Source organism: Benincasa hispida, chromosome 1, assembly GCF_027475165.1.
Source record: "Benincasa hispida cultivar pf3 chromosome 1, pf3_genome.v1.1, whole genome shotgun sequence".
In the NCBI taxonomy this organism is placed as follows: domain Eukaryota; kingdom Viridiplantae; phylum Streptophyta; class Magnoliopsida; order Cucurbitales; family Cucurbitaceae; genus Benincasa; species Benincasa hispida.
The window spans coordinates 65059447-65085301 of record NC_143478.1 but is presented as its reverse complement, the minus strand read 5'-3'; the positions used below and the strand labels follow the sequence as shown (position 1 = coordinate 65085301).

Below are 25855 nucleotides of genomic sequence, written 5' to 3'. Positions count from 1 at the left end.
TACTTAATTAGATTGATCGGAGAAAAAAGTATTTTTTTTAAAAAAAACTTAATTTTATTTAAATATTTTTTACAAAAACTTATTAAAACAAGTTATTTTAAGTTATTACCAAATACTTAAATTTCTTTTGGAATGATTTATTTTTAATTAAATAATGTATTCCAAATATACTATAAATCAACCTAAATCTTTTCGAATGAGTCGAGAAAAATGAAATATAACCAGAAAATGAAAAAAATCGTGTAAGGAGAACAGGAATTAAAGACAAAGATGGGGAAAAATGGAGTGACGGAGTCACGGGCATACGGTCAGCAGGAAGCAATAGGGCGGCGATATTAAAACCTTTTCTGAACAGTCCATTAATCTGACCGAGATTCCAACAAATCACCATACGTGCTTCTCTCTTACTGGACTGTCACGCGCTATTTTCAGCGGTGACGGATGTGCTTAAAGTTTAAACTAGTTTAGACTCACTAGCCTGTAATAAACTTCACCGAGTCAAAGACGGAACAACAAAGAAAGAAGAAGAAGGATGACGCTGGGGCTCATCAATGCGAACCCGGTGGTTCACGCCAAGAAGGAGCGGATCGCTCGCTCAGAGGATTTCCACGGTGACGACGCCGTTGATCCTCTCGAAATCTATGATATCCTTTTCTCAATTGATCTTGTTTTGATTCAATTTTGACTTCTCCTTTCATTTTCTTTTGAACTTCGGTTGATTTTCTTGCTCAATTCTGATTAGGAAGTTAGTTAGGTTCCGTTTTGTCTGTATGTTTTGGGCGATTCTTTTGTTTTTTTTAGAATGTTCTGCCGCTTTCTTTACGACCGAACGGGTAATTTTTTTTGGATGATTTTGTGGAAATTGAGTTTTCTCGGAACTTTTGGAATCTGATATTTGATTGTTAATTTGCAAATTTCTTGTCCTTGACTCTAATTTTGACACATTTCGTGAGGGATATTAGAGATCCGGAACATCCGTATTCGTTGGAGCAGCTTAGTGTTCTCTCGGAAGAATCGATCACCGTCGATGAGAAGCTAGGGCGTATACTGTAAGCACAACTGAAACAACTCCATTACTTCTCTGCCTTTTTGATAGTGAGAGACAATTTGAGATTGTTGATTTATAATGATATTGCTTTAACAAACACATTTCCAAAGATTCCTAGTGTAGCTTATGTTTGATTGAAATGCCTTCAGCTTCGAAATCCTAAATTGTTTGCTGAATTAGTGTTTATCTCACAGGATAACTTTCACTCCGACTATTCAGCATTGTAGTATGGCGACCGTGATTGGTCTCTGTCTGAGAGTGAAACTTAAACATTTCTTTCCCCCACATTACAAGGTCAATTCACATTCCTTTCTTTATTAATAGACTTCAAACTTTGGGGTTCTGTTTGTTCAATTTCAGTTCTTCACTTTACTTGATGCAAATGCAATCACCAGATACTGATGGAATTTGTGGCTTCTAAATTAATGTACAGTATTTTCACGATTATATCAAACAGGTGCCAAAACTTTGAAATTTTTGTCTATCAAATTTTCAGATTTTATTAAATCTAACGTCTTGTATAGGTCCTTACTCATTTTAAAATTTAGAAACCTATTGAACATAAAATTGTAAAGTTTAGTGACATAATAAATATAAAATATAAATTTTATATCTAATAGCTTCATAAGCTTTTAAAAGTTATTAAATATTTAAAAAACTTATAAATGCAAGCCTAAAAGTTTAGGGACTAAATCTTTAATCTAGCATTAAAACGAAGTTGGATGAAGTTATTAGGTTTTGAAGGAAACCATCATATGATAATAGTGCCTTTGGGTTCCATTTCACGTCCAAGAACTGTTTGGGTGTAATTTATAGGTAATGTTTTTTGGGTTTATTTGATAAACTTGATGGTTATCAGGTAATCATCTAACAAAACTAAGGAGAGCTTATTATTCAAGAGAAGTTGTTCTTGAAACCATATAAAGAACAGAATTTAAAATAAAATTAAAAAAAAAAAAAAAGAAACTGTCCACCTATGCTTTAGATTTTTTTTTTTTTTAAAAAAAATTTATTAATAGTTTCGGAAACAATTTAAATTTAAACAAAATAATTGAGCAAACAATTCCCAGAAATCCTATTTTGAAATTTAAATTTATTTATTTAATTTTTAATTTTGGAACTTATTTGGAAAGAGGTCTCTTGGCCTTGCTTTTCATTGAAGTTAAACCTAAAATAATTAACAATTTTTTTTTATTAGTAAACAACTTAGACAATATAAAAAAACGAAAAACAAAAAAGGTTTTTATTCTTTTATTTTAAATTTAACACCTCAAATTAACATTTTTAAAGGGGAAAAAACCCTTCTTTATTATTATTATTATTATTTTTAATAAAACACATATTTACATGCACATTAAAAAGAAACAATAGTTTCTGCAGAGAACTAGAATTTGTAGGACTTGTGAGCTTTGTTGTAATAACAAGAGACAAATGAAACATTGATGTATCTACTCAATTAGAATGAATTCCTGTAAAGGACTCTTGTTAAATGTTCATTTAATTTCATGGCTGAATAGCTTATATATTGAAAATTAATTTATTGTATTTGCACCCACACATGCATTCCCCATCTTAATCTCGTGGTCTTCAAAGAGCCTTAGATGATGTGATGATATTCATATAACCATGAAATCAATTTGAACAATTTGAGTGTAGCTCGAGTTTTGCTTATCATGGATTGTGCAGGTTGACATCAAAGTGTCCCCAGGATCCCACGCAAATGAAGACTCAGGTGAGAATAAAACATTCTAAGGTGTTATTAGATCAAGATATCCCTTGGAGAAAAGTTCGTGATATTAGAGATTGAACTTGTTAGAAGTCTTAAATATTTTATAATTATTACTTCTATTTCAGGGTATTAATCGGTTCTGTTTTTGGTCCAACTGGTTGAATTAATCGGTTCTGTTTTAAGAAAGCTATAATATATAATTTTTATTTTTATTTAAAATTTATGGCCCCTTTTGATAACCATTTAGGCCATTTTTGGCTTTTGATTTTTGAAAATCAAGTTTTTTTTTTGTTTTTTTGTTTTTTTTCATTTCTGAAAATCATTTGCATCTTTATCAAGTACAATGGTTAAATTGTTAGTCAAAGTCCAAAAACAAAAACAAATTTTTAAAAGCTATTTTTTTAGTTTTCAAATTTTAGCTTGGTATTTTAAATCATTGCTAAAAAGTAGATAACTAAATAAGAAATTTGGAGGTAGAAATAATGTCTATAGGTTTAATTTTCAAAAACAAAAACAAAAAATCAAATGGTTAACAAAGAGAGCCTTAGTTTTTTTTTTTTTGGTGTTTTTCTAAAAGATTAGCTTATAAACAATTCTTCTATAGCCACAAGTTTCTATATTTTGTTATCCTGTTGCTTTTAAAAATCAAATGAAAATTTGAAAAATAAAAAGAATTAGTTTTAAAAAAGGGGCCTTTTTAAATATAAAAAATATTTAAAAATATTTACACTTTATAGCAAAAATTCCAAAAGTATAAAGCACTTTTGGAAGTTTTTGCTATAAAGTGTTAATATTTTTGGGATTTTTCTATTTATAAAAATTTTCCTTTAAAAAATCATGTTATTGTTTTTGAATTTAACCACAAGTTGAAGTGTTTCTTTAATAAATGTGAAAATTATAGGTTAGAAAACTAAAATTGAAATAGTTAGGAAATGGGTCTAAATAATTTTATGTGACTCATATAATTAGAATTATCATAAATAATTGTATCACTTGGTTCACCTTTTTTCTTTTTTCATTTTGGTGGGAAAGAACAGTTAATAAGCAGCTAAATGACAAGGAAAGAGTTGCAGCTGCTATGGAAAATCCAAATCTGCGTCAGCTTGTAGATGAATGCCTGTATTCCAGTGAGCTCTGAACAAATCGATTATCATCAAAGGGGCAAAACCAAGGTAGTTTGTCAACCTAATGAAATATAGGTTAAATGGTATGAAATACTCATGAACTTTACGTGGTTTCAATTATGTCCTCCGATTTTGAAAATTTTTATTTTTAAATTTCAAATTTGTTAATAAATTACCCTTGCATTTTGAAATTGTTTTAAAAAAAGATCTTTTTCCCATTAAAATAAATGATGAAAATTGATGTAGCAGTTGAGGTTGTAGATCATCCACATCCACAACTATATAACAATTATATTGAAGATTTGAATTTTTTTAGTACAATAAAGATAGGGAGTTTCAAACACCATCGACCTCATGGTCACTAACACATCTGTATGTTAGTTTAGCTACGCTTAATTTGACAGATTGAGATCGTTGTTACATTAGTCTCATCTCTAAAAGTATCATCTGAATTATTTACATTATTAATTTTTACACAATGGTCACATCAATTTATGTGAATGATATTGTGAATGATATTGTAAATGATGTTAAGTTTGTTGTAGGCCCGTGGTGTTAATTTCTATCTTTTTAATGTAAAAGCTCTCAAAAGGTTATTTATTTTGAAGAAAATTCGAAGTTTAAAGGTAAAAATGAAAAATTTTAAAGTTTAAAGAAATAATTGAAATCTGCATTTGATAGTTGTTTAACCTAGTATATACATATGATTATTTACTTGCTTTTATTTTTCTTTTCCTTTTTGGTTCTCATTCTCTGGCAATGAACTCTTCATTGGCTGCAAAAAAAAATGAAGTTCAACGCACTATTGAGTACTTCAATTTTGGTCCAAACAAATCATCTTCACAACAAATGGAGAGAGGGACGAGTTTAAATACTTGCCCATTTATTTGCTATTTCTCCTGTGAATGTGAATGAAGCTATCTAAGTTGCTAATATAATCGTAATTCAATTATGATTATATACTTCTTTTGAAGATTGAATGTTCAGATTTCTATGTTTCACCTTTGTTGTACTAAATATATATATAATATAAGGAAGTCTCTAGTTTAAAAAATACAGAGAAGATTGTTTTACCAACTTATCTCTTGATGAGAATTTTATATTTATAGGTTGACTTTGTATAATGTAAGTGTGTATATTTATTACAAGCTATGTGTTTTCTAGTTTGATGAACTATGAATTAGGGATGGCAACAAAATCGGGGTGGAATGGGGATGCATTCCCCATCCTTGTCTCCGTGGAGATTTTTAATCCCGTCTTCACTCCATTTTCCGTTTTGGGGGTCGGGGTCGGGATCGGGAAATCCTAAGGGGAAAAATCTTTGTCTTTTTATTTTATTATTTAAAATTAACTAAATTTAGTATTTACGTCGAAATTGTATATTGTAGATAAGAAATTAGTATTATTGTTACTTATATTTGTTTAAATTAATAATTAAAAAATATAATAAAACTTTTATTAAAATAAAAATGAAATTTATTATATCAAAAAATTAAAGTTAGAAAAAAATAACTAAAACTAAATAGTTTAATACTTTTCTACTACTATTTTAGTAGTTTTTATTTATTTATATATATATATATATATATAGATAGATAGATAGATAGATAAAAACTAACAATTAAAGGAACTTGGGGCGGGAGTTGGGTGTGGGGTCAAGGACAGGGTGGGGATCTCCTCCCCATCCCCACCTCGTTCACAATCAGGGATCCAAGTTAAATATCTAGTTTGACCCTGTACCTAGTCAAGTCGGGGATTCCTCGTCCCAATTGGGTTGGGGATCCACAGAAAATTTTGTCATACTTACCATGAATGGCGAGTTGAGGACTTATTAAGAGGATGGTATTTTAAAATTGAAATAGAAAATAAAAGGAAAATTTTCACAAAATGATCTAAAAATCAAAACTTTCCAACCAATGATCTATTACTTAAAAACTTTTCGACCTTTTGCCTATGCAAAATTTTAAAATTACTCCCAATATTAAAAAGTCTTGAGATCAAAGCTTTCTATCTTCTTCCTTTAACCATTTCTCAAGCATTCATTCAATATGTATTCAATGCAACACCAACATTCCACCAAAACATCTATTACCAACTAATATTCTACCAATAGAATTGAATAACATTGGTATGAACGTAATGGAAGGTCACTCTTAGTATTCATTTTCTGTCGAACTCCCCACGAAAATTTTCCATTGTTCTCTCGGAGTGTTCTCTTAGAGTTTCAGTCCAACATCCTCGTCGATCGCTTTCATTGTTAGATTCATGAACGGAGAGAATGTAAGTGATATTATTCTAAAATATTTCTTGTCCCAGGTCACTTTCATAATAAGTGTCGTTTAACATTAGATGAATGATCATATAGTAATATATACACAATTGTTCATTACAATATAAACGATCGTGTAGTAAGTTATAGACGATCGTGTAGTAATTTATAAACAATCATGTAGTACTGTATAACGATCGTTCAGAAATTTATATACGATCGCATATACAATACTAAGAAAACACTTATAATTAGTTGGGCGATCACTTATCAACTACTAGGCGATTTCTTAAACTTTTATGGGACATTGCTTAAGATTTTCTTACCCCATTGCAGATCAATGATGCTTCTTCAGTCCGGAAGAAATTATGTTGGAGTCATACGAAAGATCTGAAAGTTAGAAATGATATAACAGTAAGTGAATTAGTGAGTATTATGCACCAAAGACTGAATATCGATCTGAATATGTTTGATATACACATCAAATGTTATTACAATTTATTGGTCTCATCTCTTCCAATTGACATAATCGATGATGACGACCTTAGCATTTTTTTAGAAGGCAGCGATGCATCTCGGATGCTATTATTTGTATCAGTTACATCTTGCGAAAGTCATGGAGTACACACAGACAATATGTACCAACATTGCAATCCAACCGATCAATCCAGTTCAACCAGTCAAAACTTTGGGTTTGCAACCATTCCAACATGTAATATTCACACCATGTCTTTACTGGATGATCATATTGAGCCATGTAACTTAGGGGATGATCGAAGTGAAACTTGGTTTGTTCACGATAGTGAACCTAGATGTACTTCACCGTTCGATACTGAACATGGATATGGACAATCTTCAGGACCACAAACTTCTCCAATACCTTACATTCATGTTCCAATCCCACTTGCTCCCGACCCATTGGTTGTGATGCCTTTGGTTCGAATGCATTCTATCGTTCCAACCCCAGACCATCAGAGGGCTCAACGCATGATGACCTCATCACAATACCTCATGACTGTCTAAATGATGAGGATACAAAGGTCGGTCAAACTTTCTTTTCGAAATATGATTTGTCAGTTAAATTATCGATGCTTGCAATAAAAAAGAACTTTGACTACCGTGTAAAAAAGTCAACAAAGAGCTTGCTAACTATCCGATGTTTGGTGGAGGAATGCAAGTAGAGGGTCCGTGCAAAAAAATGAAAGAAAGTGATTTCTTCAATGTGAAGAAATATCCAAGCGAACATACGTTCTCTTAAAATGAGAATGGGTAATCATCGACAAGCAAAAAGTTGGATTATTGAACACTTAATCAAGTCCAAATATGAACAAGTTGGCCGAGCTTACCGCTCGATGGATATAATTGAAGACGTCCGATGAGATTATGGAGTAAACATAAGTTATGAGCGAGTTTATAGCACTGGAGAATATGGACTGGTGTTTGCATGAGGGTCGCCAGAAGGATCATATGCTATTATTAAGGCATATGGCGAGACACTTAAGCTTGCAAATCCAAGTACGATCTTTGAGGTTAAAGTAGAGGACAGACAATACTTTAAGTACGTCTTCATGGCACTTGGTCAGTGTATCAGAGGCTTTTTGAATTGCATCCATCCAAAATGGGATCGATTTTCACGAGAAATACAAAGGTGTGTTGTTAATAGCAACGTGTATTGATGACAATAATAAAATATATCCTATTGCCTTCAGTATTGTAGATGGTGAGAACGATGCATCATGAACTTGATTCATGATTCATTTGAAGGCTTCGATAGGACACTCTGAATTTAGTAATTATATCAAATCGTCACATCTCAATTGCAAAGGTCGTCTCAAGTATATTTCCTGATGCATTTTATGCCCTATGTATATACCATATTCGAAACAATTTGATTGACAAATTCAAGAATAAGGACATAATCCCACACTTCCACCTAGCGGTAAGAGCTTATAGAATGTCTCAGTTTCAGATGTCTTGAGCTACGCTCTATCAATATCCTGGTGTGACGACCTATCTTGAGGAGGATGGGTTACAACGGTGGTAAGGGTTTATTAAGTTCATTGTAGGTATGACAAAATGACAACAAACATAGTAGAATGCCTCAATGGAGTGTTGAAAGATGCACGAGAACTACCAATCACAAAGCCATTAGAACATATTTACAAGTGGCTACAAGGTTGGTTCTATATCTGACGTACACATATAATGACATGTACAAACATTGTAACTGATTATGCAATGAGTATTTTTAAGGAATTGGAATTGATGCATATCGTGTTTCCCTAGTGGCATGCATATAATTAATGTGGACAATGGATAATGGGGTTAAATGGAAGACGTACTTAAAGTATTGTCTATCCTCTACTTTAACCTCAAAGATCGTACTTGGATTTGCAAGCTTAAGTGCCTCGCCATATGCCCTAACAATAGCATATGATCCTTCTGGCAACCCTCATGCGAACACCAGTCCATATTCTCTAGCGTGATAAGCTCGCCTATAACTTATGTTTACTCCATAATCTCATTGGACGTCTTCAATTATTTCCTTCGAGCGGTAATCATATGATCCTTCCGGCGACCCTCATGCGAACACCAGTCCATATTCTCTAGCGCGATAAGCCCACCCATAACTTATGTTTACTCCACAATCTCATCGGACGTCTTCAATTATATCCTACGGCGGTGTATTGATCACCCGAGTTCGTATCGATTCACGGTGATTGATTCGAGCTTCACGATACGAAAATTTCACATATTTGTTGAAACTACACTTCATTCAACTATGTATTTACATATTGTCTTTCCCAGGATGCTTTGATGGAGCAAGAGGGAATTGTTTCTAAGATCCGTTCAGAAGGTCTTGAAATGGAGGATGGCAAAGTGGCAGGCTGGTTGGATCATGAAACACACATGAGGTTGTGGCGGACTCTCACTTCTTTATTGACTATGTGCTTGGACAATATAAAGAATAAAGCTAGCGTGGGCGGATGTTGACTTCGTATTTGGGCCAATCAACATCAAACAACACTAGCTTATGTTTGCTATCGATCTAGAGAGGTGCACAATCTTTGTATTTGATTCCTTGTCAAACTATATTGGTAGCGACATAATTGATAGTTATCTTCAACTCGTGGCAGAGCAATACCTTCAATGTTGATTTGTGTCGGAGTTGACATTCAACATAGGAGGTTCAAGTACGAGCATTTGGAAGTGAAAAGATTGAAGTTGAACTTCCAAGAGGGTAAGTCTCTAGACTGTGGTATTTTTGTGCTAAATTTATAGAATACTGTATAATTGGTGTTGATAGGGCTAGCTTAACACAGACTAATATGACATTGTATAGGAAACAGTATGTTGCCCATTTGTGGACAAATAAATATTTATGGTAATAGAATTCAAATTACACTGTACATTTAACTAAACAAATAAATAACTAAGCAATCACCCAAAACTAACTAAACGATCGCATATATTTGAGTAAACGATGATCTATAATAACTAATATCGCATACAAATAACAAAGCAATCACATACAAATATTAAAGCGGTCGCATAGAAATAACTAAGTTATCGCATAGATCGAAGTAAAGGATCACACATAATAACTAAACAATCGCGCATAAATAATTAAGTGATTGTCTTTCATTTATAACAAATCGATCACATACAAATTATATGTCGTTGAGCCTAGATGGGCCAGTGTCAGGTGTTATTAATGTTTGTCTGCACGTTTTCTTGTTATGTCCTCTCTGACCACATCATGTATACCTATGTATTTGACGTGGCTCTTCTCCAGTAGAAGGTATCCTAACGGTTTGACGTCGACCAACACTTGCTACTTTTCGTGGTGGTAGAATTTCAAAGTCTTCAAAATTTGGTCTTCGACTCCATTCTTGTCAATGTCCAACTGAGAAGATTGGTTCGACATGAGCAACAAGCGCACACTAAACTATAAACCATTTTGCACATAATATTTGAACATTAATGTTTCTAAGGGTTGCTGCAGATATTGCATGGGAGCACAGGATATCAATGTAATTAAATTCCATACAAGTACATGTGTGAACGAAGATCAACCAACCCATCAAATATTTATCGTCCACATTAATTATATGTATTCCACTGGGAAAACACAATATGTTCTAGACATCAATTCTGATTCCTTAAAAATACTAATTACATAATCAGTTATCCTAAAAAATACTAATTATGTAATCAGTTACCATATTTGTGCATGCCATTGCATGTGTACGTCGGATATAGAACCAACCTTGTAGCCAATCACGGATATGCTCTAATAGCTTCGTGATTGGTAGTTTTCGTGCATATTTCAACACTCCATTGAGGCATTCTACTATATTTGTCATCATCTTGTCATACCTACAATGGACTTGATAAACCCTTACCCATCGTTGTAATCCAACCTCATCAAGATAGGTCGTCACACCAGGATATTGATGGAGTTTAGCCTAAGACATCTAAAACTCAGACATTCTATAAGCTCTCGCCGCTAGGTGGAAGTGTGAGATTATGTCCTTATTCTTGAATTTGTTAATCAAATTGTTTCGAATATGGTATATACATAGTGCATGAAATACATCAGGGAATATACTTGAGACAACCTTTGCAATTGAGATGTGACGATATGATATAATCACTAAATTCGGAATGTCTCCTATCAAAGCCTTCAAATGAGTCATGAACAAAGTCCATGATGCATCATTCTCACCATTTACAATACTGAAAACGATAGGATATATGCTATTATTGTCATCAATACATGTTACTATTAGCAACACACCTTTGTATTTCTTATGCAAATGGGTCCCATCAACAACGATTACTAGGCAGACGCAGTTCAAAAAACCCATGATACACGGACCAAGTGTCATGAAGATGTAATTAAAATATTGCCAATCCTTTACTTCAACCTCAAAGATCGTACCTGGATTTGCAAGCTTAAGTACCTCGCCATATGCCCTAACAATAGCATATGATCCTTTCGGCGATCCTCGCGCAAACACCAATCCATATTCTCTAACGCGATATGCCCGTCTGTAACTTATGTTCACTCCATAATCTCTTCGGACATCTTCAATTATATCCCTCGAGCGGTATATTTGACCAACTTGTTTGTATTTGGACTTGATTAAGTGTCCAATAATCCAATTTTTTGAATGTCGATGATTACCCATTCTCATTTCAAGAACATGTATGCTTGCTTGAATATTTCATCACTTTGAAGGAATCACTTTCTTTCATTTTTGTGCACGAACTCTTCACTTGCATTCCTCCACCAAACACTAGATAGTTAGTAAGCTCCTTGTTGACTTTTTATACATTAGTCAAAGTTCTTTCTTATTGCAAGCATTAATAATTTAACTGACAAATCATATTTCGAAAAGAAAATTTAACTGACCTTTATATCCTCGCAGACAGTCATGAGGTATTGTGATGAGGTCATCATGCAATGAGCCCTTTGATGGTCTGGGTATATTTACAAATGGTTAGGTTGGAATGGTGGAATGCATTTGAACCAAAGGCATCACAACTGGTGGGCGGGAGCAAGTGGGGTTGGAACATGGATGAAAGGTGTTGTAGAAGTTTGTGGTTCTGAAGATTGTCCATATCCATGTTCAGTAACAAACTGTGAAGTACATCTGAGTTCACTATTGTGACTAAATCAAACTTCACCTTGGTCATCCCCAAGTTATATGACTCAATATGATCATCTAGTAAAGACATGGTGTGAATATTACGTATTGGAATGATTGCAAATCCAAAGTTTTGATTGGTTGAAATGGGCTGATTGGTTGGATTGCGATGTTGGTACATATTGTCTGTGTGTACTCCATAACTTTTGCAAGGTGTAACTGATACAAATAACGGCATCCGGGATGCATCACTAGCTTATAAAGAAAAGCTAAGATCATCGATTATGTAAATTGGAGGAGCTGGGACCAATAAATTATAACAACATTTGATGAGTATATCAAACATATCCGGATCGATATTCAGTCGTTGGTGCATAATACTCACTAATTCACTGACTGTTATATCATTTCTAACTTTCAGACCTTTCATATGATCTCCAACATAATTTCTTCCGGACTGAAGAAGCATCATTGATCTCCAACACAATTTCTTCCGAACTCATCCAAATCCCCACCAAATCGTACAAAGATACGAAATAGCACCATTGATCTACAATGGGATAAGCAAATCTTAAGCAATGTCCCATAAAAGTTTAAGAAATTGTCCAGTAATTGATAAGTGATCGTCCAACTATTTATATGTGTTCGCTTAATATTGTATATACGATCGTATATAAATTTCTAAAAGATCGTTTATACAATACTACATAATCATTTATAAAGTACTACACGATCGTTTATAACTTACTACACAATTGTTTATATTGTAATGAACGATTGTGTATATATTACTATATGATCGTTCAGATTGTGTATATATTACTATATGATCGTTCATTTAATGCTAAAGGAAACTTATTATGAAACCGATCTGGGACAAGAAATATTGTAGAATATCACTTGCATTCTCTCCATTTCTGAATTTGATGATGAAAGCGATCAACGAGGATATTGAACTGAAGCTATGAGAGAACACTCCAAGAGAACGATGGGAGATATTCATGAAGAGTTCGACAAAAAGTGAATACTAAGAGTAACCTTCCATTCTGTTCATACCAATATTATTCAATGCTATTGGTAGAGTATTAGTTGGGAATAAATGCTTTGATAGAATGTTGGTGTTGCATTGAATACATATTGAATGAATGCTTGAGAAATGGTTGAAGGAAGAAGAGATGGAAGGCTTTGGTCCAAAGACTTTTTAAAATTGGGGGTAATTTTGGAATTTTACATAGACAAAAGATCGATGATAGAAAAATTCTTAGGAAAAGACCATTGGTAGAAGTTTTTAATTTTTGGGTCATTTTATGAAATTTTCCAGATAAAGGATTATCATATGTATGAATAACTGACCTTTAGCAAATGAGTGTGTTATCAACTATTTTGAGCCATTTCCAAAAATTAAAAAATCATAATTTTTCTAGAAAACTTGCCAAATTTTTAAATATTATGAATACAATGCTCTCCACGTATCTTTTGTGAAGAAAAAAAAAATAGAACTCATTTTACAGCTATTTGATTTTATGAAATCATGTTTATTTCCACATAGAGTTTTCATCTTTACCGAAAAATTATTTGAATTTTTAGCCAAATTTTAAATAAAAAACAAATTATAAAAACATCTTTTTTTTTTTATAGTTTTCAAGACACTATGTCTTCCGATAAATATATATCAAATAAAATTAGTAGTCCAATTGGCCATAAATTCAAACTTATAATACGTATTTAGGTAGAAAATAAAGAAACCAAATTAAGTAGTGTTTAATATATCTAACCAATAAAATAAAATAAAAGTTGTCCAACAACCAAAATGATTTTAATCTCCATAATTCATTTTCTTTCTCCCTCTCTCTCTCTGTCTTAATATCTCAATAATTCACACTTATAGTCTTATAATTATTGGCCACATATTCGGTGCTATAGCCTACAGAAATGGTTTTAACTTTCAAAAGCTATTTGGCGTCACTTTTTCTGCTAGTTCAGCTAGCTATACCTATAGGTATCGTTATTGGACATTTTTTTACTCGTAATAATATATATATATATAGACCTGGTAGGCTGGAACGGGAAATAAAATAAAATAAAAATTCAAGTTGGGATGGTGGACTCTGACATTTGAATAGAGCAAATTAGGCCGGTAGATATATCAAGTTAATTGTAATAAATATAGTAATTCAAAGCTAAAACTTAATGGCATGGGTCCTCTCTACAGTCTATTATAATAGATGGAAGAAGATAGAACACAAGTAAACAAATTATTATGAGTTTCTTTTCTTCTAAAGAGTGGGCAGATACAAGAGAAGTCAACAGAAGATGCACTCCATATAATATTTTTAATAAATTATTGGGCTGTATTGAATTATAAGTTAACATAAAAAGTACAAAAGGCTCATTCAGTCTCATGGTTGGTTAGCAGAGACTAATACTTATGTATGGGTAGCTCCTTTGCTCTTATGAGATGTTGATTATTTTATAAGTTTCAAAATATGAGTGTAAAGGGGAGGCATGAGGCATACCAGTTAAGTCAGTTAGTTGAAGTAATGGGCTCTGGAGCAACTTCTGGGCCAGAAGAAGGCCCATTAACAATGTGGTGGTTCTCATCAAGGCCCCAAAACTGGGCAGCTTTAAGCTCGTCTTGAGCCATCATCTGGGAGAACTGCTGGTGATCATATTCGAGTGTGGCTTTACCCCCAAACACACTGGGAAGATTTTCCATGTCAAAGTGTGATTTCATCAGCTCCACGCTTCCTTTGTCTTTCGGATTTACAAACTTTACTTTTTGAAATGTCTTTGGATCTAAGAAGTACTTTATAGCCTATAAAAATTGGAAGAATCTCTCAGTTCAACACACATTTGTTATTCATAATCCTAAAGTTGATTGTTTGATCACGCCCATCAAAGAGGCCCAATGAAGTTTTACATATAGTAAATAAATAGAAATTAAATAATATAAAATACTATAACAAATGATATTAAATACTCTAAACAATGTCCACCAAACTTTTCAAGTCTAAAATGTGTACATATTTTGTGTTGATAAGATGTTTTTTTCAGTACAACAACTGTGGAGATGAGAGATCGAACTTCCATTCCTTTAGGGAAGAAGGTCGTATCAATTAATATTGAGCTAATTATTTAAATTAATAAAGACTAAATGAAAATAAATATCGCTAAACTTTATCCTTTGTTTAAAAATTAGTCCTATCCTTGACACATTGATCTTTCATGAATGTTTATAAAGACAATATAGTAACTTTTGAAAGAATATGAGTACTTTTTTAAAAAAGGGTTTTTTTTTAATATATTATTATTATTATTATTATTTATTTTTAGCCATTAATGAAAAGTGCATACTTCTTATTTAGGTTAGAAGTGATTGGCATTAAAGAGCATACCTTCCAGAAGGCTTGGAAGAATTTGGGTGGATTGTAGAGGAATGCAAAGGCAAGTCTCTCGGGGTAATGGTTCTGCAACACATTGATAATATCTCCGGCTATTTTGACAGAGATATTAGTTTTCATCGTAAATCCGCTGAAATCTATCAACCAACACATTTGTTCCTGACCCTCACCAAGGTTCATAATCGCATTCTCTAAAAGATAGACCAGATGCCGCACACTAGCTTCTGATGGAGTTGTGTTCTGAAAGATTTCAAAAGTAGGAACTGGAAATCAGTCAGAAAGTGAATGAAAAAATAACGAGATCACTACTTACATTGCAAATGAACTACTTCTATACTTTATTTTCTATTTTAAAATTTTCCTTTTCGAGTTCAATGAGTGGTGGAAGTATTTGTAAATAATTCAATTTCATTAAGTTGTGTTCATATTGGTAAATATCTATAGATCTAAACCTATCTCAAGGGTGATCATTCAAAAAAATTTCCCTATTCCAAAGTTTTATACATTACTTTTTTATTGTTATAACAAAAAAGATTATACATATCATAATTTAGTAGAACGATCTTAAATTTTTGATGCGGTAATTTAACATTGTTTGATTTTAAAGAAAAACTGAATTTTCAATAGACGTAATAATGAGAAAATACGAGTGTCATTATATTGATAAGGGAGTCCAGCACATACCTGCATTCCTGGTCTCATTATGAGCACAGATCTTCCATGTCGATCGTAAAAATTTGCTCTCGACACTTTCCCAGTCTCGCCTTCAAATGCTACTTCGTGCTGTACGAGAAATTAAAAATGCTTCTTAAACAATCTTCGATTCCATGGAATGCAACCATGCATGTACGAGTAAATTTCGTAAAAAAAAAATTTAATATCAATTTTCAATTTAAAAAGAACTAAAAGTGAAAATTATAAAGAGTAGCTTAATAAAATGATATTCTGCAGGATAAATTAAACTTAGGCAATTTATTATTGGTTTAGATATTATTTGTCTTCATACTTTCAAAATATTCATTTTGGTCCATATACTTTCAAAATATTCATTTTAGTCCCTATATTATCAAAATGTGCATTTTGGTCCCTTATACTTCTAAAAATTGATCCATTTTGGTCCTTTCATCTTTATTTTTAAGGGACCAAAATAATATTTTTTTAAATTACAAGGACCAAAATGAACAAAAGTAAAAGTACACCGATGAAAAAAATATATATTTTGAGAGTATAAAACCTAAAATAAACCAAACTAAATTTTTCCTATAAATGTCTGAGGCATACAAAATCATATAATTTAACTTACCCAACGGATTTCTTCGGGCTTGAAAGCTGCCCTCCATTTGAGCGTCTCTTCGAGCATTTTCCTTGACTTTTCAACATTCCAGTTTCGAGCTATCAAGTATCTCCTCAGACATGCATCGGTGCAATACTTTAAATTTCGACTAGACAGAGGCCCAAGAGCAGCTCTAAGTTCATTGATCTGTACGAGAAACATAAATAGTTACGCCTTTCCTAAAAAATATAGAATTTAATTATTTCACCCTTAACTTTCTGATCCTAATCTGATCTTCTTCTAGTAAACGATCTCAGTCAAAAATTTTGAAACCTTCTAATGAAAAAGCTCTTTATATCTGAAAACTTGTGGCATTAACTCCTCACCATAAGAAAAACGGAGATGAAGGACAAAAATTAAGAAACGTACATATAGAATCGATAATTCACAAACATTACTAGTTTGGATGGGGTATGTGGAAGTATTTGTTCCGATAGTTACAGCAGCGAGCTATAAACCAAGATGCATTCGGTCTTTATCTGTTCAAAGCTGCATGCCTATAAAGTTTTAGATATTTTACAAAATTTCCTTTTAGACGATGTAGGTTCAAGTGTAATGGCATGACCCTAATTAACATGAATTGGGTCCTGGACTTCATAAATGAGACTTGATTCTAAAATTTCCTTCAAGATGATACGAAAATTAAAATTGAGATGGGATATTATATTTCAAATGAAAAGATATTATTTTACCTGACCCAAAGACTTTGGGATTTTAACTTCCCCTGAAAATAACATCACCCAAACTATGGTTTGACTTCGACAGATATAGATACAGTTCCAGAGATACGAGAGAGACCGCATAAACACAAAAGGAAAAAGAAAGAAAAAAGCTGTTTTCTATAAAAATTGAATGAATTAATACCTTTCCGTCTTCTTGTGTAGAATCAATATCCTGGCGATTATGACTTTGAGAATGCTTCTTTAAACGAAACATATCAATCAGCAATGGAGCACAATGTGTAGCAAGAAAACCTACAAACATAGTCATTATTTAAACTTATCTGGCTATTTGAGTGAGGATTGATATAAAAAAAATCTGTATAGCTAAGATAGATATTATGAAGAACACCATTACCCTATACTGATCAGAACAAATAAATAAAACTATTCGAATTGGCTGCATTGGCTCACAATTTTACATTGTTAGACGTATGAAAGACTAACTCCAAAACTACCTAGATTTGAATCAAGTTTTATTAGGGAGCATGTAGATTTTCAAATCTACACTTAAATGACTATTAAGAAGTCCTGACCTCATTGAGTATATCTTTTCCAAAAATAGGAAGCATTTGAAAATTTCAAATTAAAAGCACATGGCTCGAATATTTTTCCATTTTCTCAATAAATAAATTGAAATAAAAGTTTTAAAAAAATATATTTATTTATTTAAAATTAAGAAAAAAATATTTAAAATAAAAAAATATTGTCTCAAAGTAAATTATTTGAAGCCTCGCTAATCTTTTGTTTTGATATTATTTCTCTTTGTATCGTCTCATTTCATTATCTTAATGAAGTGACTTGTTTTTTTTTTAAATTATTTGAAGCCACCCCCAACAAATTTGCTCCCTTAGATATAGAGTGAAAAACTGCAAAAAATTGGTTATTAGAGGACCTGCAGATGTCGAATGAATTTACATGGTGGTGGTGTGATTGAATCATTTTTCCACAACTGTTCTTGTTACAATTCCATTTAGTAAAAGAGGAAAACTAAATTCCCTATTCCTTAGCTAATATCAACTGCTCCACGTATTCTTAATGATTTCATAATCCAATTTTCATTCAGGACGGTGAAGAAAACAATTATTTGTTTACCATCTCAATTTCAGGAGGCAGCTATAAGATTTGTCCTTGTCAGATCAAGATTCAGAGCAGGCAACAGACAATCCAATCCATGGATGGAGGGAATAGTATCCTAAACAACAACAAACTCTAAGACTACAACATTAATTACCGGTATGTTGATAAATCGATTGGAATTCCCCTATTTGAATTCAATCGACCAATACTAAATCAAAACTTAACTATCTGAAGAACAAAATCAACGAGATCCATCCCAATCCTTCAACTCAATCGGATACCAAACTAGAATCACAGAATGAGAGTTTTACACAAATGTCCAAAATCCAAACAACAAAACCGACGCCGTTGACCTTAACAGCAGGGGATTAAACAACGAACAAACCGATAAAACAGGAAAAGTTAAGAGGAAGACGGTAATTAGAGAATCCAATCCGAGACAAGCTAAAGTAGCGTAGAGTCAAAGCCGATGAAAAATCAACAATCATCCACGCAAAACTCGGAACAATCAGATCTACTCCAAAAACTCAGACAAAATCACGGTCAGGCTTATTCATCCAAATACACACACAAGTAGAGTGCAAGAAAGAAATCGCAAGATTCCAACACCAGAACACAGAAAACGAGGAGAAAATTTACAGAAAACTCGCCTGAAGCAAGCCGAGGGCTTAAGAAACCGGTCGCGGAAGCTCCTTAGCCAAAAACAAAGAAGGTTGAAAATACTAATGACTAAGAGAATCCATTACTTGAATGCTTTGATTCTTCTTCCTCAGAGAAAGAGTTGCAGAGAGAAGGGGGCAGGTGAAGAAACGTTGGCAGCCACCACAGACCAACGGAGGCAACGAATTTTTCGCCGGCGAAAAAGAAACCGAATCTGCGTTTGGGGGGTTTATATAGGAGTTCGATGGCGGGCTCCACTTCCTCTATATGTGTTCGTTGCCTTTTGTTTTGTGAAAGCAACCGATTGAGTATCACGCAAAACTCGTGCGTGTCAATGCAAATTTTGTTTCCCGCTATTTATACTTCCTAAATTCTAATCTCGTCGAATCAAAAGTCAAAATTTAAGTTTTAGATTAAATAATTTCTTATGAAGTTATATTGATATATTTATAGAAGGAATAATTCTTTTTTCTCTTATGATATAAGATTAGATGTATTTTTTTTTATCCTACACGAGTTATGATTAGATTTAGTTGGTTCTAGACTTGAATCAAAGTTTACTTTCTTTTTACATTTTCCCCCTTACTTTTTGATCAATTTTATAAGTCTAATTTTATCCACATCATATATCAAATTAACTAAAATAATTGGAGGTTGGAACCCTACTAAAGAAAATAGATTTTTTAAATTAATGAGTGATTGGAAAGTTTAATTGATGAATCAAGAAAATTTTAATATTATATCATCTAGTTTAATTGATGAATCAAGAAAATTTTAATATTATATCATCTAACAAGGTTTACTAACACTTGATTCAAATATAAAATCAATTTGGATCAAATAATCTGGTCCTAAATCTGTAAGCTTTATTTGAATGTAATAATCAAATTATTATTTAAGATAATTTTTGTTAAGTTGGGGATAAATGTCATTTATTTTTTTAAAGTTCCAATCAATTGATAGATTATCATTCAATTCTCCCGTGCATCAAATTTTATTGCCTAAGTTTAGAACATATGTGACTCAAATAGCTTGTAGGTTTATTCTACTATTTATTTATTTTTTAATTCAGTAATAGAAGATGTGAGGATCAAACCATTGATTTTTTAAATAATAATTAGCATCTTTATTTACTAAATACTAGTGTTTGTTCCAATTCTACTAAAATATCTTTAGTGTATAATTTATTTTATTATAAACTAGTGATATTCTCTACTTTTAATCAAGGGCGAACTTTAGTCATACCACATCAATAATTCCTAGCTCAGAACGAACTCCTCCATGTGAGTTTTATATGCATTGTTTTTTTAATCAAAATAATATGATGTGGAGTCCAATTTAATGAGAAAATTCAATGCGAATAAATGCATTTCAATCTTTACCATACACGTAAAGACTTAGAGCTACTCTATTAACAACAGGCTAATATTAATTTAGGCTTTGAAATTAACCAACTATATTAATGTTTTTCTTAATATAAAAAACAAAAACAAAATAGATTTTTTTTTGGGGAATTCAATTCCCCCACAAAATTAAATGTAACATTTTGTAAAGATGGAAAAATTGAACCCTTAACTTAAAATTGATTGAAATATTTACCCTTTCTTCTTCTTCGAAAAGATCGTTTACTCTTTTTTAATTTTGATTTTTTGGCTAAAAAATATAGGACAAATATCAATTCATATTATTGAATTTTGAGGGTTGTTTCGGTTTAATCCCTAGACTAATAGTTATTTCAATTTAAACCTTGAACTTTGAGGTTGTATAAATTTAAACTTCAAACTAACAATTGTACCAGTTTAAACCATGAATTTTCACATGTATATCCAATTTAAACTCTGAACTTTTATAAATATATTAATTTAAATCTCAAACTTTCATAAATATTTCTAAATAAAATATAATGGATGGTTTAAATTGATATACTTATGAAATTTTAAGGTTTAAGTTGATATAATTATGAAAGTTTAGGGTTTAAATTGATAAAATTATTAGTTTGGGTTAAAATTCACTTATAAGAATTCAAGGTTTAAATTGATACTATTAGTTTAAGATTTAAATCGATACACCTGAATTTCGAAATTTAAATTGATATTTTTCTAAAAATATATTTTTCGACCTGCTACAAGCCTACATGGTGATATTTGACAACAATGGGTGCTATAGTATGAACATTATTTAAAAGAAAAGAAAGAAATAAGAAGAATTCAATTCGATTAGCTTCTTCCTTTTTGGCTGCCTCTTGTTGACCATGACCGGTCAAAATAAGTTTACTAATTAAAATTGCATTTAAATATTATTGATTTCATTAAATCAATTTTAAAAAGGCCATTTTTTTTTAATTTGACCATGTTTGGTAACCATTTTATTTTTTATTTTTTTTGAAAATTAAGTCTATGTCATCCAAATTTCTTACAATTATTTACATTTTTTTAAGTACAATAGTTGAATTCTTAGCCAAATTCTAAAAACAAAAACAATTTTTTTGAAAAGCTACTTTTCTTAGTTCTCAAAATTTGGATTGATTTATCAAATGGTTGGTGAAAAGTAGACAACAAAAGAATAAATTTGGAGAAGAAATTTGGAGGTAGAGATAGTATCCATAAGTTTAATTTTAAAAAACAAAAACAAAATAGTTACCAAATGAAACATATATTTTTTAAGAGTGTGAATAAAAGAGGAGTGGATCAAATGACATGAAATAATTGACCCTGCTGGCTCTTGTGAAAAAGAGATGCTTTTGGCTTGTGTGGGTCCCAACAATATTGGACCTTTTTTTTGGAAATAGAGGTAATTATCGAAGATAGGATCATAATATTAAAATTCCATTCATCTGTCCAGATTTATTGTAGTAGATTCATCATCGACATAAATGGTGAATCGATATTTTCATTGTATATAATACCCTGATTTATCTTGTACTTATACATTATTTTATTTTGGATTGTTTGATTAGAATGGAATTTAAGATTTAAATAATTGGCTAAATTAATTTATTTGAAATTATTGGTATTTATTGTGGCCTGCGAATTAAAATTTGGAGAAGTTTTAAGATATTTCGTTTTGTTTTGTGGATGGATGGTTTAAATTAATTTGGAGGAGAATTTTGTAAAGGATTTGAGCCGAATTTATTTTGATTGAATTTAAGGGAAAATATAAATTTCTGGATTTTTAAAAAGGGATTTGGAATTTGAAGAATGGACCAGGAAATTTGGAATTGGGGGAGGAGAAGGGAAAAAAGAGAATTTATTTAGGTAAATTTGAGGGTTAAGATTTCATTTAAGAAAAAAGAAAAAGAAAAGATTTTTTTTTCTCTCTTCCTCCCTCCTTTCACGCGAAACGCCCCGTCCTCGTTCTTCTTGCACGCACGCAAGACGCCGTCCCCTTCGTCCAGACCGCCGCTCGCCGACGATCAGTCTCGCCGTCTCCTTCGTCCTCGCGCCGCCGTTTTCCGTGTCGTCATCCGAGGCCTGAGCGCTGTTCGCGTTCGCCAGAGCCGCGCCACTTATTTTCTTTGTTCCGGCTTCGGAAGTTCGGCCGGCCACCGGGATTCGCATCCTCAAGCCGCCGACGCCCAGATCTGGTCCAGACTTCGTCCACTAACCGGATTTCGCCCGCTGTCCAGAGTTTCGTAGCCTCTGTTCCGTCAAGTTGCCACTGTTTGTATGGATCTTTTTCGTCGGAATTTTGAAATTTTGATTTAAGGCTGGAGAGATGTCCACTGATGGAGTAGGGTCGGGATGTCATTCTCAACTTTATTACTAAATGATTGGTTTATTATAGTTAGTTTTTTATAACAATTTGAAGTTAAAATTTTGGCTTAAAAAAATTAATTAATTTTTTAAGTAGAAAAAAATAAATATAAATTAAATTATTTATTTATATAATCTAAATTTAAACATATTCATCATCTTTCCCAATAAATAATCACGTTTGAAATTTAAATGTAATATTTATATAATAATAATAATAACGTAACATTAGATAACTATATTAAATAAATATGTAAAAGCTAATAGGGGACGGGGAATGGGGTGTTTAGCTCACGGGAAATTTTTTTCCTCACTTCCTCCTCCATTTTCCGCCTAATCGGGACGACCCCCGAACGTTGTTGTTTTGTTCGTTAGATGTTACGGATTGGTTTGGGTGTTAGTGGGTAAGTATCAAAATTTGGATTTCTTTTTGGATTGAGTTATAATGCTGTATTTTTTGGGTTCTAATATTCAAGTTATGAGGTTGGACCTAGAATTGTGTGATGGGCAAGTTTGGAGGTCTTGTTGGGTTTAAGCCTCAAGTCGGATAAGCTTTTGGGCCGTTTTTGAGATAAATTGTGATCAAAATTTGACTACAAGTGGTTACTTTAATTTTAGCTCTTGTTTTAGGTATGGTTCGAGTTTTTTCAGGATAGTTGATTTGGTTTAAAATTTGAACTTGAGGTAAGTGTCTTTCTATTGGTTCACCTTCGAACCAATCGTCCCCACTACTAAATGAACTGGATACACTAGATTGTTTGGATGGTATATTTTAGACTAAATAGACTGGTTACTCTACATTACTTGAACTGTATATTTTAAACTAAATGGATAAGTTATTCTACATTGTCTGTATTGTTAATTTTTTACTGATTGAACTGTACGAATTAATGATATTGACTGAATGGACTGTTTTAACCATGATGATTTGTATGGTTGACTTGATGATATACTGGTAATTTTATCCTAAGATAAATGATTGTACATGTAACAAAGAAGTTATATGTAAACTGATTATATGTTAAGTTATAGGATCCTTGTTAGCTTTTCTTATCTAGGCAGGTGTATACACTTGACTGTATATGTGCACATTATGACTGATCTGTGGACCTTTGGGTTACACATTATGACTGATGCATGTTCTTACGGGTTCATGTTTACGATTGATTTGTGGACTTTCAAGTAACAAAATCTTAAGCACTTTAATTACACTTAATCTAAGTCAAAAGCATGCTAAAACATAATTTTCAAATAAATAAGGTTTTAGATGTACAACCTTTGTAGATTTCCACGTGCTCCTTGTTAAATCCACGAAATTGACCTTCAATTTCTTCGGTGACCACCAAGAGTATCTTCTTTATTACTCTCAGCATTGGATTGAGTAGTGGAAACTCATAATTGAGATGGATTAAGATGGAATTAGAAAGGTTTGAGAGCAAAACTCATAATGTTTCAGAAGTTTCGTAAAACTCTGAATGCATGGGTAGAAATCCTCAGAAATTTGAAGCTTTTATTCAAGTCATCCATGCAAGTACTAAGCTTTAGCACTTTGACACTTAAAAATCCACTTGAGATTAGTGGGATAGGTGTAATTTTGTGGATTAACCCACTAACAACATCAAAATGTTGGATAAATCCATCAAGACCAATTTCAAATATAATAATATTTAATTCAATTTATAATTTAACTAAATTAAACCAAAACTCAATTTCCAAATTGAATTTCTTTATTGAAATTGATTTAATTAAATAATTAAAATTTAATATCAAATATTAAATTTAATAAAACGCCTAATTGAAACATGAATCATATTCATGTAATTAATATTTAAATCATCATTTAAATATTTTGAACTCTCTAATTACGTTTAAATTCCAATAAATTTAAACGTTTAATTATATTAAATATAATTATCCAAACCCTAAATTGAAATTGAACAATTCAAATTCAAACCCTAATTTTGAATTTGAATGCTTCAAATTCGCTCTATATTCTAATCCAAGGTCTAATCTTTTACGAGCTAATAGAGTGACCTTATGGACCTACAAATTATGAGCTTGAACGATTTGAGATTAATTGGTTAAACTCTTTAAACCGAATTAATCGATATTCGTTAACCACTAAAACACACCACTATAGCTTGATGGTTGCACTCTCTTCACTGTAGATATATTTCTGTTCATTTGATTTAATTATATAATCAGTAAGTCGATCTTTCACTAGTCGTTCGTATTTACAGCTAGGTCAAAATTATCGTTTTACCCCTATAAATACATCTTATTCCTTAAACTCCTGCTGATCCTCTATTGAACAATTGGTTTATAGTCTAACTAATAAACCATATCCTTTTCGACTATGAGAGGACGGAGCCCCTTTGTTCAAGACCAAGAATCAGTACTTAAAGAAACAACCTATCTATTAATCCTAAATTGAGTAGGAGTGAATTCCATCTCGCAGGACTATGTCCTTAACTATCTTTCCGGTTTTATCCTCAAAATGGGAGGTTTATTAAGCAATGGTATTGAACTATTCTCACCTATGCATATCAAAGGATAATTCCGAATAAACAGAAGTTCATAGTTAACTCAAGATTAAGATCAAGTTACCATAGGTCATCGAATTGAAATAGTCAAGTTTAACAGTAAACGATCTTTTATAAAGAAAAAGTTGATTATTTCGTGGTCCGATCTTATGCAAATGTCTTTTGCATAGGATGCCTCCACATGAACGATTTTGGATCACATTGTTTGTATCAATATACAAAGTGGGCCGCATCCATAGTGTCCCTAAGATGAGGTACCCAATCTTATCCATATACTTATAGACCTTTTAGGCTATATACTGTAACTTGATCCTCTTTTATGTCTCTATATAAAGTTAAAATATTCATACTATAGTCATGAGTTCGTCTATTTGATTTTATAACAGGATACAATTTGAAATACAGTTTCAATAATACTCTTATTGATAAATAGAATATGTTTTCAAACTCACGAATTGGGAGTTTTAGGACATTCTCAACAATCTCTCACTTGGACTAAAACTCCAGTGGGTTACAAATATATAAAAATATACAATGTTGAGA

General features: G+C 32.1%; 2 protein-coding genes and 1 long non-coding RNA gene across 6 annotated transcripts; 1 reads left to right on the top strand and 2 right to left on the bottom strand.

Annotated features, from left to right (window-relative positions):
• The first annotated feature begins 217 nt into the window (after positions 1-217).
• Positions 218-11951, top strand: LOC120081911 (MIP18 family protein (DUF59)). 3 transcript variants are annotated; one of them, XM_090308870.1, is made up of 6 exons: positions 218-646; positions 946-1049; positions 1243-1342; positions 2735-2780; positions 3815-3949; positions 11606-11951. In XM_090308870.1, the coding sequence occupies exons 1-5, from the start codon at positions 533-535 to the stop codon at positions 3913-3915; spliced, it is 465 nt and encodes a 154-aa protein (XP_090164996.1). In that variant the 5' UTR covers positions 218-532; the 3' UTR covers positions 3916-3949; positions 11606-11951. The 3 variants fall into 3 exon arrangements, with proteins under 3 accessions (XP_090164996.1, XP_090164991.1, XP_090164988.1); XM_090308865.1 differs by lacking the exon at positions 11606-11951 and adding an exon at positions 6507-6678; XM_090308862.1 differs by lacking the exon at positions 11606-11951 and adding an exon at positions 4695-5025.
• Positions 9646-11607, bottom strand: LOC150038635 (uncharacterized). The gene is made up of 2 exons (XR_016525738.1): positions 11116-11607; positions 9646-10077 (listed from the first exon to the last, which is right to left on the bottom strand). It is a non-coding gene; the product is annotated as an uncharacterized LOC150038635 (long non-coding RNA).
• A 2120-nt stretch (positions 11952-14071) lies between the features above and the next one.
• Positions 14072-19436, bottom strand: LOC120081897 (uncharacterized). Of its 2 annotated transcripts, none has more exons than XM_039037078.2 (6): positions 19008-19436; positions 17423-17532; positions 16529-16705; positions 15910-16008; positions 15220-15465; positions 14072-14639 (listed from the first exon to the last, which is right to left on the bottom strand). In XM_039037078.2, exons 2-6 carry the CDS (start codon positions 17492-17494, stop codon positions 14349-14351), a joined length of 885 nt encoding a protein of 294 aa, XP_038893006.1. In that variant the 5' UTR covers positions 17495-17532; positions 19008-19436; the 3' UTR covers positions 14072-14348. The 2 variants fall into 2 exon arrangements, with proteins under 2 accessions (XP_038893006.1, XP_038893012.1); XM_039037084.2 differs by lacking the exon at positions 19008-19436 and adding an exon at positions 18373-18467.
• Positions 19437-25855: the final 6419 nt, after the last annotated feature.

Coding starts and splice junctions, on each gene's coding strand:
- LOC120081911 (XM_090308870.1), top strand. CDS start 533: ATGACGCTGGGGCTCATCAATGCGAACCCGGTGGTTCACGCCAAGAAG. Junction 647..945: donor ATCCTCTCGAAATCTATGAT/ATCCTTTTCTCA, acceptor ATTTTGACACAT/TTCGTGAGGGATATTAGAGA. Junction 1,343..2,734: donor TCTTTCCCCCACATTACAAG/GTCAATTCACAT, acceptor TGGATTGTGCAG/GTTGACATCAAAGTGTCCCC.
- LOC120081897 (XM_039037078.2), bottom strand. CDS start 17,494: ATGTTTCGTTTAAAGAAGCATTCTCAAAGTCATAATCGCCAGGATATT. Junction 16,706..17,422: donor CTACACAAGAAGACGGAAAG/GTATTAATTCAT, acceptor TTTCTCGTACAG/ATCAATGAACTTAGAGCTGC. Junction 15,466..15,909: donor TAATGAGACCAGGAATGCAG/GTATGTGCTGGA, acceptor GAAATCTTTCAG/AACACAACTCCATCAGAAGC.